This window comes from Paralichthys olivaceus, chromosome 11, assembly GCF_024713975.1.
Source record: "Paralichthys olivaceus isolate ysfri-2021 chromosome 11, ASM2471397v2, whole genome shotgun sequence".
NCBI lineage: Eukaryota > Metazoa > Chordata > Actinopteri > Pleuronectiformes > Paralichthyidae > Paralichthys > Paralichthys olivaceus.
The window spans coordinates 618,082-631,772 of NC_091103.1; the positions used below are offsets into that span (position 1 = coordinate 618,082).

A 13,691-nucleotide genomic window follows, 5' to 3' on the forward strand; every position below is an offset into this window, starting at 1 on the left:
TGAAGAAGGAGCTGAACTGAAAGGCCGAGCTTTGGATTTACCTGTCGCTCTACGTTCAGACCCTCATGGAACAAGGTCGTGGATACAAGATGACTGTTCTCTGTCAGAGGAACTCCTGGTTTGTTTCTGACCTGCAGCTCGTTTTCCTTCTTTTCAACGATCGTAGAACTGAAATGTGATTTTCACTGACGGACCAGAATCGACCTTCAGGAGTGAAACAGTGTCACGTCCCTGAAGTAGCAGCGTTGTTGTCTCAGCTCCAGGAAGCAGGTGATGGATTTCACAGGTTGTTTTGGTGTCGACTCTCTGTCACAACCTGGAAGTCATGAGTGAAACCTTGAAATCAGAGTGTTGGAGTTCCTGCAGGTACACGCACACACACACACACACACACACACACACACACACACACACACACACACACGCAAACACACACACGCACACACACACACACACACACACACACACACACACACACACACACCCCAGCAGTTGGATGTGTTAAATAAATTTGTGGTTTTCCGCCACTCGGTCCAGCTTCATTATCACAGACACACAGAAACAAGCGGCTCCTGTCTGCAGAGGCGTCATTATGTTTGTTCCCATCTGGAAACCACATCAGATCCTGAAGCTGAGTGGACGGAGACATGTGAACTCCTGAAGCTGGAGGGAACAACTCTATCTGCACGTCATGAATGCAGATGTTTTCCTGAGGAGGATCAGAACACGACGTGTTTAAGAAGATTCTTCAAGTCTGTGTCCATTCTACTGGTTTGTCAAACTGAAGCGATCTCTGTCCACGTTTCAGCTTCATGTCAGTTTTAACGTCTGAAAACGTGTCACATGACCAGAGGTCGCTCTGTGGTTCTCGAGGATATTAACTGACATTTCAGGGTTTCATGAGGTTCTGAAGTGACTGTATGATGTTTCTGAACGTGGCTCTGGTGTCCAGGGTTTTTAAAGGAAGAGGTTTGAGGTGTTTGAGATTTTCTTCTCATGGATCTTGAGCAGGACTCTGATCTCCTGCAGTTTGGTTCAGATCTCAGGGTGTTCTTCGACAGAGCCCAGGCTCAGTGGGAGGAGATTACTTCGACATTAAAGGGGTTCGTGTTGATGATTTAGGGACTTTTGAGGCGTTACCTGGAGTATCCAGGTTTTATTAAGGGTTCTTAGAGGTTCTCCACAAGGTACCAGAGAGTCCATGATGGTTTAAACATATATGTTGTACATACATGTAGGTTTAGAGATACGGACATGACAGAAAGAGCAGAGCTAAAAGGCACTAAGGCGCTCTGCAGGTGGATCAGCAATAAAACCTTTTTAGTTCCAAGCATCAGGACATTTGTCCTTACTCTTGTTGAGGGTTAAGAATGTCCCACCTTGTCAAACCCTGATTGATTGAAGGACAGAGTTGATTACTTCACACTTCACACTTTGGTGAGTTGTGATCCATCTTCTGCTCTGACAGTGATGAAGCTCTTTTCTTCTTCACAAGTTACCTGTAGTGAAGCAACGATTTGTCCAGAACCACTCATCTGAACAGATGAAGCGAGGTGACGTGATCATCGTGGGTTAAAGCACAACGATAAGCTGCTGATAGATTCTCCTGAAAACTGCAGATGATCTATTTTGGTCCTTGAAAGGAAACATCCTCCTTTCTTCTGTTACTATGACTCAGCATATCTGTGTATGTAGTATTCCATCCTCAGGGCTCCTCATTACACATTCTGTGATCCAAGAATCCAGAATGTACTGTATCTGTGTCTTTTTTCCCATCGTGGAAATAGAGTCGGAGCACTCGGGGTTGTGATCCTCTGGGAGCTGACATTGGAATCACAGCTGCTGGAGCCTGAAGACGTTTCTGTAGGTAAATCAGAGCAGCAGCAGAACAGACGGTTCCGTCTCAGTCGATCTTTAATTCTCACAGAAGAACTTGGTTTCTGAGGCGACTGACCCAGAACTCAAACTAATCATCATTGTTTCATGTCTCATCGTGACTTTCAGTTCACTTCATTATTATTTTCATCTGTTAGTTTGTCGGCAGTATTACACAAAAGCTACTGGACACATTTAGTGGAGGGGACATAACCTGAGGAAGAAGACATAACCCTTTGGTTGTTTTTTCACTTTCTTTAACATTCGCTGCTTTCAGAACACTGAACTCCTGAAATTGTCCAAGTCAGTTGCTGCGGACATTCACCAGAGTTTCTCCTGCAGCGCCCTGGAAACTCTGGATAATGTCCGAGTGAGTCCATGTGAGAAAACATCTGGAACCTTCCCAGTGAGCGAGTGGGCGTGTCTCTGAGGTTTCTGACACGTGACGGACGTTAAACTGAAGAACACAAATGTCTCAGGATGAAGAAGAGGAGCCGTACACGTAGAAGACGAAGACGTCCACTTGGAAAGACGAAGAGGTTCCAGATGTTTTGGTGATGAGGGCCGACACCGTGTGGACGAGCTGTAAACAACAACACTGAAGAATTTAGACGTTAGTCCCACCTCCTGCTGCTCTACAGGCTCCACCCCTCACCTGAATGTCCCCCACATGTTCCTGTTGTTGTGAACGAGTCGATGTCCACACAACATGTCCACACACAACATGTCCACACAACATGTCAGGACAACATTGTTCGGACAATCTCGAGTTCAAGTCTGGTCAGGTTTTTCAACCTCAGTGATTTGTCAGAAAATCGTTCTTATATCTTATTAATGAGTATGTGTACTTTAGTGTAATTACAAATAAAATCTGGATGTAGTGAATTCTTGGTTTCACAAGGAGACTCTAAAATTCTTCTCAGGCTGTTTTCAGACCAACGTCAGTGCGTCAACATTCACAGCCTCTTCAGTCAGTTCATGTGGAACTTTGCTGCAGCTCATCGTGACGTCCAGACCGGCATCGAGTCGGTCGATCAGGTGCGAGCGTCAGGGAGTTAAATCTCAGTTTTCAGTGTGAAAACAGTTTGAGTAAACACTGAGGTTGAGGAGAGCTGCAGGCGAGACACAGAGGACAGCGGGGAATGTCCAGGGGAATCCTCCAAGCTTGATTTGGCTTGAAGATCGGAGTCATCTGATCTCAGTGAATCATCAGCTGTGATGTGAACTGGAGCTGTTACTGCCGAGTCGGCAGGACGGCGGACTAACGGGAGGACGACCGGGTCAAATCCTGCAGGGAAACAAATGAGCAACACTTTCTTTTCCTCTTCAGTCGACAAAAGACATGTTTAAGTTTCCGCTTTTTAAGGTGGGGTGTCACAGGATACTGCTTCTGTTGTGACCTTCAGAAAAAAGAGAAGAAATGTTGTCTCTGATTGAATCATCAGACGCTGATCAACTGTCAGAAATAAATCAGTCAATTCTGTTGATGAAGTTTCAGACTGAAGAAGTTTTGTAAGTTGGTGTCAGCAGATCAGTTTCATTTCTTCATCAACAGTCACAGACTCAACAGAGCAGCAGCCAGTCAGAGCTGTGAGTGTTGGTAAAGTACATTTCTACCATGTTCGTACAGGAAATCAAGTCTCTGGGTGCAGTTTGTTTGTTCTTATAGAGAAGGTACATCGTCTCAGTCATGTCTTTTAAATCCTTTTACAACAGACCAGCAGCCGGTTTTCACACAGGGCGTGACTCCGCTGCAGAGCTGCTGCCTGAGCTTTCTGCTGCCACTGCACATGAAGACAAGAAGATCTGTGTTCTACACTCAGGACCGGGATCCTCGACAGTGCTTTTATTTTGAAACAGGTACAGGAAGTGTGGCAGATATGTATGTTTGTGTCACATATATATATATATATATATATATATATATATATATATATATATATATATATATATATATATATATGTTTATTATTATTATTATAAAGAGACATTGAATTGGTGGTGTTTGTTTTGCTGTGATCTGACTCCTCGTCATCGTATCAACCACCGACTGTAAATAAAGACGATGGCTCGACTTCCTTCTTGGTGATGGAGGTTCGGTTTCCAGAGCATTTTTTTTCTTTGTGTCGCTGTTGCCAGGGGTGACAGCCCCCCCCTCCCCCCCATGGTGGGCCGCACCCGTGGGACTGGACGACCTCTGTTCCATCCCTCCATCCATCCCTCGCTCCATTCATTCAGGACGGAGGATTGGGTCATTGAGAAAACACACCTGGGTTAATAACAGTAATGACACTGCAGCTAACAGGCTAATAATGACGGAAACACCCCCCCCTCCGTCCACTCGCCCTTTAATTAGTGACGACCTTCTGATGTCATGTAACCCCCATCCACCCCCCCCACACATACTTCTCTATAGTTGTGAGGACACTCATTGATTTAATACATTCCCTAACTCTGACTCTGACTCTGACTCTAAACCAAGTCTTAACCCTGAAACAGCCAATTTAACTTGAGGACCAAACAAAATGTGTTGAACCAAAAGTGTCCTCATACAGGTAGACACACACACACACACACACACACACACACACACACACACACACACACACACACTGTTAAACCATGACGATATAGAACTGGTGTGGAACCAGGTGCTGTCAGCTCCGTCAGCTGAGTCCCGCGTGGCGGTGGTGTAACTTGGCGTTCCCTCGTGGAGGTGAGGCCGGACCAGAACCAGCAGAGGTCAAACTGTAAAGTTTAAACTCACACAACCTGTGAAGGTGAGAAACACAGAGCGACAGGTGAGTCATGAATCTGGCGCTCGGTGTTTTGGGCTTTAAATTTGGACCGGCATCCTCTGTGACGTCACCGTGGCAACCACCACAACAGAGACGCCCGTAGTAACGGCCATAGAGAGGACAACATGGCTGACTCTGATCTGGCAAACCACCGTCATGACAGGGTTTCACTTCCTGTTACACACACTCATAAAGTTCAGACACTTCATCTCTCGTCTGTTGCACTTTCATTTTGTTCTCCTGCCTCACAGCGACTCACCGCTGTGACCTCACCGATGTGACCTCACCGATGTGACCTCACCGATGTGACCTCACCGATGTGACCTCACCGGTGTGACCTCACTGATGTGGGCGTCGTCTACCTGTACTTGATTATGATTGGTTTGTAGACGGCGTCTGTCGTCAGTTGGGGGGGTAGTAGTTTTTTTGTTTGAACGGAGGAAATGAACGAAGCACAGTACTCCACAGTACTACAGTACTACAGTATTACAGTACTCCAATACTCCACAGTACTACAGTACTACAGTACTCCAGTACGCCACAGTACTCTACACTAGTTGAAATGCACCAAATGAACGTCCTCTTGGTTCAAACATCATATCGTCTTCTTTTCTTCTTCTATGGTTTAATGTGTCTCTACTTCCTGTGATTGGTCCAAAAGTCCAAACTGTCCAACAAAGTGTTTTCACTGAACCATCAGAACCAGGTTCAGTTGGATCCAGACCCAGAACTCCTCTTCTGGTCTGAGCTCACAGCTGAAGTTTTCTTGGGTTTATTCAGAGCTAGTGGTTCAGTCTGAGATCAGGACTCAGTGATTTCATGTTCAGACACTGTGAAGCTTTCACTCTAAGTCCTGCGCTCACACTCAAACAGACTCTGCCTGTGTTTACATTTTTTTTCTGCTTGTGCTCAAACTCTTGCTCTCAGACATTTTGTTGCTTGGACAGATTTCCTGAGCTCCTCTCCTCTCTCTATCAGATTTGTTTCTGAAACAAGTTTCTCCAAGAAGTAGAACGAAGTCGTGAGCCAGTGAATCTCATTCTCTTTAAAACGTGTGTGCTAGTTGTTGTGTGTCTGGCCTTGTACATCTGTACTATGTCTCTGAGGGTTTAAAAGAGTCATAGAGTACCTTATTGTACTCAGTACTCGAAGTAGATTGAGTAGTTGTTGGTCATTTGCATAACTCTTCCCCCCCGATGATCATAGTAGCCAAAACGAGTGTGGTAACCGTTACATCACCTAATAGGGTTCGCCTACAGAAGAGGAGCTCTGCTGCTTTGCGTGAAGTGGAATCTTATTCTCGCTGTGAATTATTGTCCCAGTGATCGACGGGTTGAGACGCAGCTTCAGTCGGACTGAGCCGGACTGTGGAGAACACATCCCACACATGAACCTGTTTTTACAAAGTGACCTGCAGGAGGGAACGAGAGGAGAGGAGCTCCCAGGAGGTTTCATTAACAGGTAATGGGTCTGATGGTGAAATTCCAGACACACACACACACACACAAAAGAAGCACGGGAAGTGATGTCACAGGAGCGGAGGCTGCTGATTGGACAGGAGATTCCCGGGCAGCTGCTATAAAACCTGATGTGAAGCCACAACAAGACAGGAACAGAGAGAAGAGACGACAGAGACGCTCCTCCTCACAGAGACTCACACTGAAGGTACACACTCATTTATACATGTTCCTGAGTGTGTGTGTGTGTGTGTGTGTGTGTGTGTGTGTGTGCAGGTGTGCACAGGTTCACACTCTTGCAGGTTGACTCTGCAAAACCAGGTGATTCTTTTTTTAATTATTATCCCAAATATGTTTGAGAAAAGTTTTTGCAGCAAAATGTTTTCACATTTACTATTTTCATATTTAATTTGTCATTGGATTTTTACTGCGACTCATTTCAGCTGCTTCTGTTTTTATTTTTCTAAACTGAACAAATCAGTTCTGCAGAAACTGATTGACACAGATTTATTCTGTGGTTAAAAAAAGATGATTCTTCTTCGGATGAAATCGTTAATGTGATGTTCTGCACGATTGTTTTTAATGGTAGTATTTTTAATTCTGGTAAATGTCAACTTTGATGTTCTCTGTTATTGCTGCTTATCTCAACAAGATGTAATAGATCTTTATTCTCTGTGGTTCAAAACAAACTATAAATCTTTTAATTTGTTAAATTTAATCACACTAAAGGTTCCTGATATAGTTTTTTTGCTGTTCAGGTGTTTTCTAATGAATCTGTGATAATGAGGCTGAATTTCAGTCGGCAGCAGGAAACAGGGTATTTTTGTGAGTGGAAGAATTCAGAGTGTGTGTGTGTGTCCTCACACGTGCATGAATGAGAGCTGCAGTAGGTCAGCATCAGCAGTGGTGTGAATGGGAGAAGTTCACAGTTCGTGTGTGTGTGTGTGTGTGTGTGTGTGTGCATGTCTGGTTGCTTATGTTTGTGTGCATGTATGTGAGCGTGCACAGCAGTCTGTGCATCATGAAGAATGTGTGTGACTGCCTTAGCATCAGTTTGCAGGGAATAATGTGTTTCACTTCTTGTGTGTGTGTGTGTGTGTGTGTGTGTGTGTGTGTGTGTGTGTGTATCAGGGGGAAAGGAGGGGTATGCAGGGCCGTGCACGTAAGCGTGCGTGTATGTAACGGTCAAAAGGCGTTTATTTGTAGGGATGGAAAATGCTAAAATTAGCCGATGTTGCTGGACAATACACTTCACCCGTCAGCTGAGCTAAAAGTGTCCTGCTGTGTGTGTGTGTGTGTGTGTGTGAGTGTGTGTGTGTGTGTGTGTGAGATGGGAGATGACTTTGAAACTTGAGAAAAATTTGGTGGAAACGTGTCGTCCAGTTTCAGCCTTAAATCAGGGAGAATCAATAAAACCTGAGAGAAACTAGACGTTAGATTCCAGAATGTTCTGAGGTGAGAAAACATAAAGTCACACGTTGATGATCGTGTGAGTTACTGAAGGAATCTATCACCTGAACTCCTCCCACTAACTTTATTCATCATCTGTCCTCTGAGCTCATTCAGCTCGTTTCATTCAGAAAGTTTTATCAGTGATTTATAAAGAAAATAATACAAATACAATTTATTTTTATCAACACAATGACGTAAATCATGACTGGTGCATTCAGGTGCTCCTCTTGTTTTAACTGTGATGCATTCAGGTGCTCCTCTTGTTTTAACTGTGATGCATTCAGGTGCTCCTCTTGTTTTAACTGTGATGCATTCAGGTGCTCCTCTTGTTTTAGCTGTGATGCATTCAGGTGCTCCTCTTGTTTTAGCTGTGATGCATTCAGGTGCTCCTCTTGTTTTAACTGTGATGCATTCAGGTGCTCCTCTTGTTTTAACTGTGATGCATTCAGGTGCTCCTCTTGTTTTAACTGTGATGCATTCAGGTGCTCCTCTTGTTTTAACTGTGATGCATTCAGGTGCTCCTCTTGTTAAGACTGTGATGCGTTCAGGTGCTCCTCTTGTTAAAACTGTGATGCATTCAGGTGCTCCTCTTGTTTTAGCTGTGATGCATTCAGGTGCTCCTCTTGTTTTAGCTGTGATGCATTCAGGTGCTCCTCTCGTTCTTGTAGATGCAGTCCTGCAGCGGTTTGCTGTTCTCCTTCCTGCTGATCATCACTGTGCTGCACTGCAGCGTTGAAAGCTTCAGAGTCCAGCAGCAGCCGCAGGTGTGTGGAAATGTTACTGGATAATATATATTAATATATTTATATTGTTTATTCTTTGCCGTCAATGGTTTTAGATTCATTCCAACTCAGGAGGTGAACGTTGATTGTGAACAAAGATTTATGAACGTTCATCATCACGTTTCTCTCCATGGCTGGTTTTTGATTCCTGTGTTGATGCTTCAGACCTGGATCAGATCAGATCAGATTGTTTCTTATCAAATCATCCCGAGGGCCAAACCAAACGGCCCCTCCCTCTGAGGGCCCCTGTGCCGACATCACACGATGTAACGTCAGGGCGGACGAGGCCCTGAAGGTGGTTTCTGTTTAGTCTGGATGAAACCTGATCGTCTGACTCATCGGAGGCAGCGGGCGGACAGGAAGTCAGCCACGACCCGCTGTCGGGTTCGTGACGTCAGAGCTGATCCACAACATGGAGTCCTGACGTAAGAAAACACTGAGCGGAGCAGGGAGGCTTTTCTCTGCTGAGGTCAATATTTTCTAAACGGAGCCTCCCTCACAGAAAATAAAAGACTTCACTTCAGCCACAACTTTATTGACACAAAGAGGAAGAGACACTGAGGACAACCTCCATCCAGATGTTTATATATTACATTTACATCTGTCTGCATCATTCTCAGATGATTCATTGACCTCCACCCTGCAGACGTCACATTGTTTTACTAATGTTAAATTATATATATATTATTATATATCACCACATATGGTTCTATTTGTGTTTTCTTTGTATTTATCATTATTTATGATAAAGTTAATGGTTAAACTGTAGAACATCAAACCTGTCGGTCGAGTTTTTTATTTTCTTAACTTCACTTTATTCCTCTTTTTTAATGAATCTGTCTCCGGCTGTTTATTGACACATGAATGAACATCAATAATGAATTAAGAAAGAAAAGTTCAAATTGTTTTCTTAAATAATTAAAGGTACTTTTTTGTTTAGAGTCACAAAAAGCCAGTTGTGTTGGAGCTCACCTCATATCATCAGGGACCTTTAATTTCAGGATGTAGCCTTATCCCATCCTGTGTTCCAGCATGTAGGCCGGCCCCTTTTGAGGCCTCTGGCAGCTTTTCGTTTCCGTCCCGGTGGAGTGAAGAGGGACAGGGAGGAGCTAACAGCAAAGCTGCTCCTACTGGACAACCTGGTGAGGATGGAGAATGATGTCATGGAGCCAAAGAGGAAGAGGAGTTTCCCCGGCAACAACGCACCTCTGGACCGCCTGTCAGTCAGCTCCATGGAAACCAAACAGGCAACAAACAAGCAGAGGTAGGACGAGTGTGAGACACACCTGAGACAAACCTGAGACACACCTGAGACACACCTGAGACAAAGTTGAGACACACCTGAGACACACCTGAGACACACCTGAGACAAAGTTGAGACACACCTGAGACACACCTGAGACACACCTGAGACACACCTGAGACAAACCTGAGACACACCTGAGACACACCTGAGACAAACCTGAGACACACCTGAGACAAACCTGAGACACACCTGAGACAAACCTGAGACAAACCTGAGACACACCTGAGACACACCTGAGACAAACCTGAGACACACCTGAGACACACCTGAGACACACCTGAGACAAACCTGAGACACACCTGAGACACACCTGAGACAAACCTGAGACACACCTGAGACACACCTGAGACAAACCTGAGACACACCTGAGACACACCTGAGACACACCTGAGACACACCTGAGACACACCTGAGACAAACCTGAGAAACACCTGAGACAAACCTGAGACAAACCTGAGACAAACCTGAGACAAAGTTGAGACACACCTGAGACAAACCTGAGACACACCTGAGAAACACCTGAGACAAACCTGAGACAAACCTGAGACAAACCTGAGACACACCTGAGACACACCTGAGACACACCTGAGACAAACCTGAGAAACACCTGAGACAAACCTGAGACAAACCTGAGACAAACCTGAGACAAAGTTGAGACACACCTGAGACAAACCTGAGACACACCTGAGAAACACCTGAGACAAACCTGAGACAAACCTGAGACAAACCTGAGACACACCTGAGACAAACCTGAGACACACCTGAGACACACCTGAGACAAACCTGAGACACACCTGAGACAAACCTGAGAAACACCTGAGACAAACCTGAGACAAACCTGAGACAAACCTGAGACAAAGTTGAGACACACCTGAGACAAACCTGAGACACACCTGAGAAACACCTGAGACAAACCTGAGACAAACCTGAGACAAACCTGAGACACACCTGAGACACACCTGAGACACACCTGAGACAAACCTGAGAAACACCTGAGACAAACCTGAGACAAACCTGAGACAAACCTGAGACAAAGTTGAGACACACCTGAGACAAACCTGAGACACACCTGAGACACACCTGAGACAAACCTGAGAAACACCTGAGACAAACCTGAGACAAACCTGAGACAAACCTGAGACAAAGTTGAGACACACCTGAGACAAACCTGAGACACACCTGAGAAACACCTGAGACAAACCTGAGACAAACCTGAGACAAACCTGAGACACACCTGAGACAAACCTGAGACACACCTGAGACACACCTGAGACAAACCTGAGACACACCTGAGACACACCTGAGACAAACCTGAGAAACACCTGAGACAAACCTGAGACAAACCTGAGACAAACCTGAGACAAAGTTGAGACACACCTGAGACAAACCTGAGACACACCTGAGAAACACCTGAGACAAACCTGAGACAAACCTGAGACAAACCTGAGACACACCTGAGACACACCTGAGACACACCTGAGACAAACCTGAGAAACACCTGAGACAAACCTGAGACAAACCTGAGACAAACCTGAGACAAAGTTGAGACACACCTGAGACAAACCTGAGACACACCTGAGAAACACCTGAGACAAACCTGAGACAAACCTGAGACAAACCTGAGACAAACCTGAGACACACCTGAGACAAACCTGAGACAAACCTGAGACAAAGTTGAGACACACCTGAGACAAACCTGAGACAAACCTGAGACAAACCTGAGACAAACCTGAGACAAAGTTGAGACACACCTGAGACAAACCTGAGACACACCTGAGAAACACCTGAGACAAACCTGAGACAAACCTGAGACAAACCTGAGACACACCTGAGACACACCTGAGACACACCTGAGACAAACCTGAGAAACACCTGAGACAAACCTGAGACAAACCTGAGACAAACCTGAGACAAAGTTGAGACACACCTGAGACAAACCTGAGACACACCTGAGAAACACCTGAGACAAACCTGAGACAAACCTGAGACAAACCTGAGACAAACCTGAGACACACCTGAGACAAACCTGAGACAAACCTGAGACAAAGTTGAGACACACCTGAGACAAACCTGAGACAAAGTTGAGACACACCTGAGACAAAGTTGAGAATATGAGCTGCGGAGGAAAATGAGAATTTTGCAGAACTGTTTATTTTATTTTGAAGTGGCACCAGTTTCCTCTGCAGTGTTGTTTATCTCTTCATTCTTCTTGTTTCAAAGTAAAGTCGCAGAGTTGCCACGGCGACGAGTCAACCCTCCTCCCATCGACAGGATTGGCATGAGTCGTCTACCGAACAGCAGAGGATAGGCTCCACCCCCTACCTCTGACAGCCCGCCCCCTCTCTACAGCGCCCCCTCTGGACAGGTACAGTCACTGTCACCATCAGTCACAATGAAAATCACAGCTTTGTTTGTAGTTTCAGTTAAAACCAGAACTTTAAATTCTCTCTGCAGACTCACCACAGATGCATGAAACAGCCAATCACCAACTGCCAGTCACCTGCTGGGACACGCCCACCAAATGCCTATCACCCAATCATCCACCTTCGCCTTCAACCTGTGCGCACCCCCACCCCCCCACACCCCCCACCCCACAGCAATGAATGTGCAGTGATGCATTCAGGTGCTGCTCCGTGAATCCGTCACACCTGCAGAAGTGTCAGGACCAAAGAAAAGATCAAACCAAAGTGACTTGAATCATCCGTGTGGTTTCCATCATGTTCACGTCCTCAGCAGCAGAAAGTCTTAACACCGAGCACGTTCGAAACCTTCGGTTAGTTTCTATAAAACCTCAAAGAAGAAAAACGTCTGCACTAAAACATCGACTACGTTCACCTGATTAACTTAACCTGAGTACATTTCTACTCAGTCACTAAAATATTTATATAATCAATCTGATGACGACATGTGGAGCAATCTGACCTTATTGTCATCATGTCCACATGTTGGAGCTTTGACATACGACAGCTGGGGACGACACATGACCTCAGTGTGAAGACAGAAAGTTACAACAACGATATTAAGACATGAATCATAATCAGACTGTTCTATAACATGTAAACAGGACTCTGATGGAATATTCTATAAACAAGAAATCAGTCAGTCACGTTACTCGTATTCACAAATCAGTGCAACATTTATATACGAGAGGAGACGTACATCAAGAAGTCTCGTTGAGATCATTGTCCACCATCAGGATCCACACTTAATGTCTAATCCTGATCAAGGTCACTAGTGTGAATGTTGGTGTCCATGTAAACGTTGTTACTGATTAAACTGGATGAAGCTGGATGTTCACTGTCACCTGAATGCATCGCAACCCCCCCCCCCCCCCTCCGAGACTCTGACCGGAGGCGTCCGTCGCCTCGACGCTCAAACTGAAACGTCTGTGTCTTAGTTCGATGTCTTAGTTCGATGTCTTAGTTCGATGTCTTCACTGGGGCAGCAGGTCTGTTACAGCAGATGACGAGTGGATCCACTGCACCAACGAGTCGTCTGCATCTGTGTTTCTATAACAGAAGCTTCGGAGACATGACACCAGTTTGTTTAATGCTCCTCATTAAAAAGATGAATAGAAAACAACTTTAAAATCAACAGACGCCTGCTGGTGTTGTTCCGTCAGGAGCTGTAGTAAAAAACGCTGATTCAGGTTCTGCAGCATCAGCACAACGTACGACATGAACCATAAATAGGATTTACAGGCTGATGATGGTGCGACTCACTGGTGCAGTGGAAAACGTTTCCCCGTCAGAGAAATGATACTTGAGGAGATTTGACTTCGTTCCTGCTCAGACCTGTTGACTGATTCTGCTTCTGACTCTACGTGTTCTCGTGCTTAATAAAGAATAAACCATCACTGATCTGAGAGTTTTTTCTTCCTCAAGGTTTCAAAGCTTTTATCAGACGATGGATCAGGAAAATCAATGTATTGATTTGTTAATGTAATAATTAGATTCAGTAACGTGCTGGAGGGTAAAGACTGATGAAGAGGACGAGGACACCAGCAGGGAAAAGGGACAAG

The 13,691-nt window shown here is 45.1% G+C and overlaps 1 protein-coding gene across 1 annotated transcript; it reads left to right on the top strand.

The window, feature by feature from the left end:
• The first annotated feature begins 6,122 nt into the window (after window positions 1–6,122).
• ostn (osteocrin) lies at window positions 6,123–12,263 on the top strand. The gene is made up of 5 exons (XM_020110826.2): window positions 6,123–6,338; window positions 8,251–8,346; window positions 9,396–9,628; window positions 11,891–12,035; window positions 12,125–12,263. The coding sequence occupies exons 1-4, from the start codon at window positions 6,138–6,140 to the stop codon at window positions 11,976–11,978; spliced, it is 618 nt and encodes a 205-aa protein (XP_019966385.2). The 5' UTR covers window positions 6,123–6,137; the 3' UTR covers window positions 11,979–12,035; window positions 12,125–12,263.
• Window positions 12,264–13,691: the final 1,428 nt, after the last annotated feature.

Bases quoted from the DNA above. Each gene is read 5' to 3' on its own strand.
- ostn (XM_020110826.2), top strand. From the start codon at position 6,138: ATGGGTCTGATGGTGAAATTCCAGACACACACACACACACACAAAAGA. The intron at 8,347-9,395 runs GTGTGTGGAAAT...CCTGTGTTCCAG, and splicing joins GAGTCCAGCAGCAGCCGCAG to CATGTAGGCCGGCCCCTTTT. The intron at 9,629-11,890 runs GTAGGACGAGTG...CTTGTTTCAAAG, and splicing joins CAGGCAACAAACAAGCAGAG to TAAAGTCGCAGAGTTGCCAC.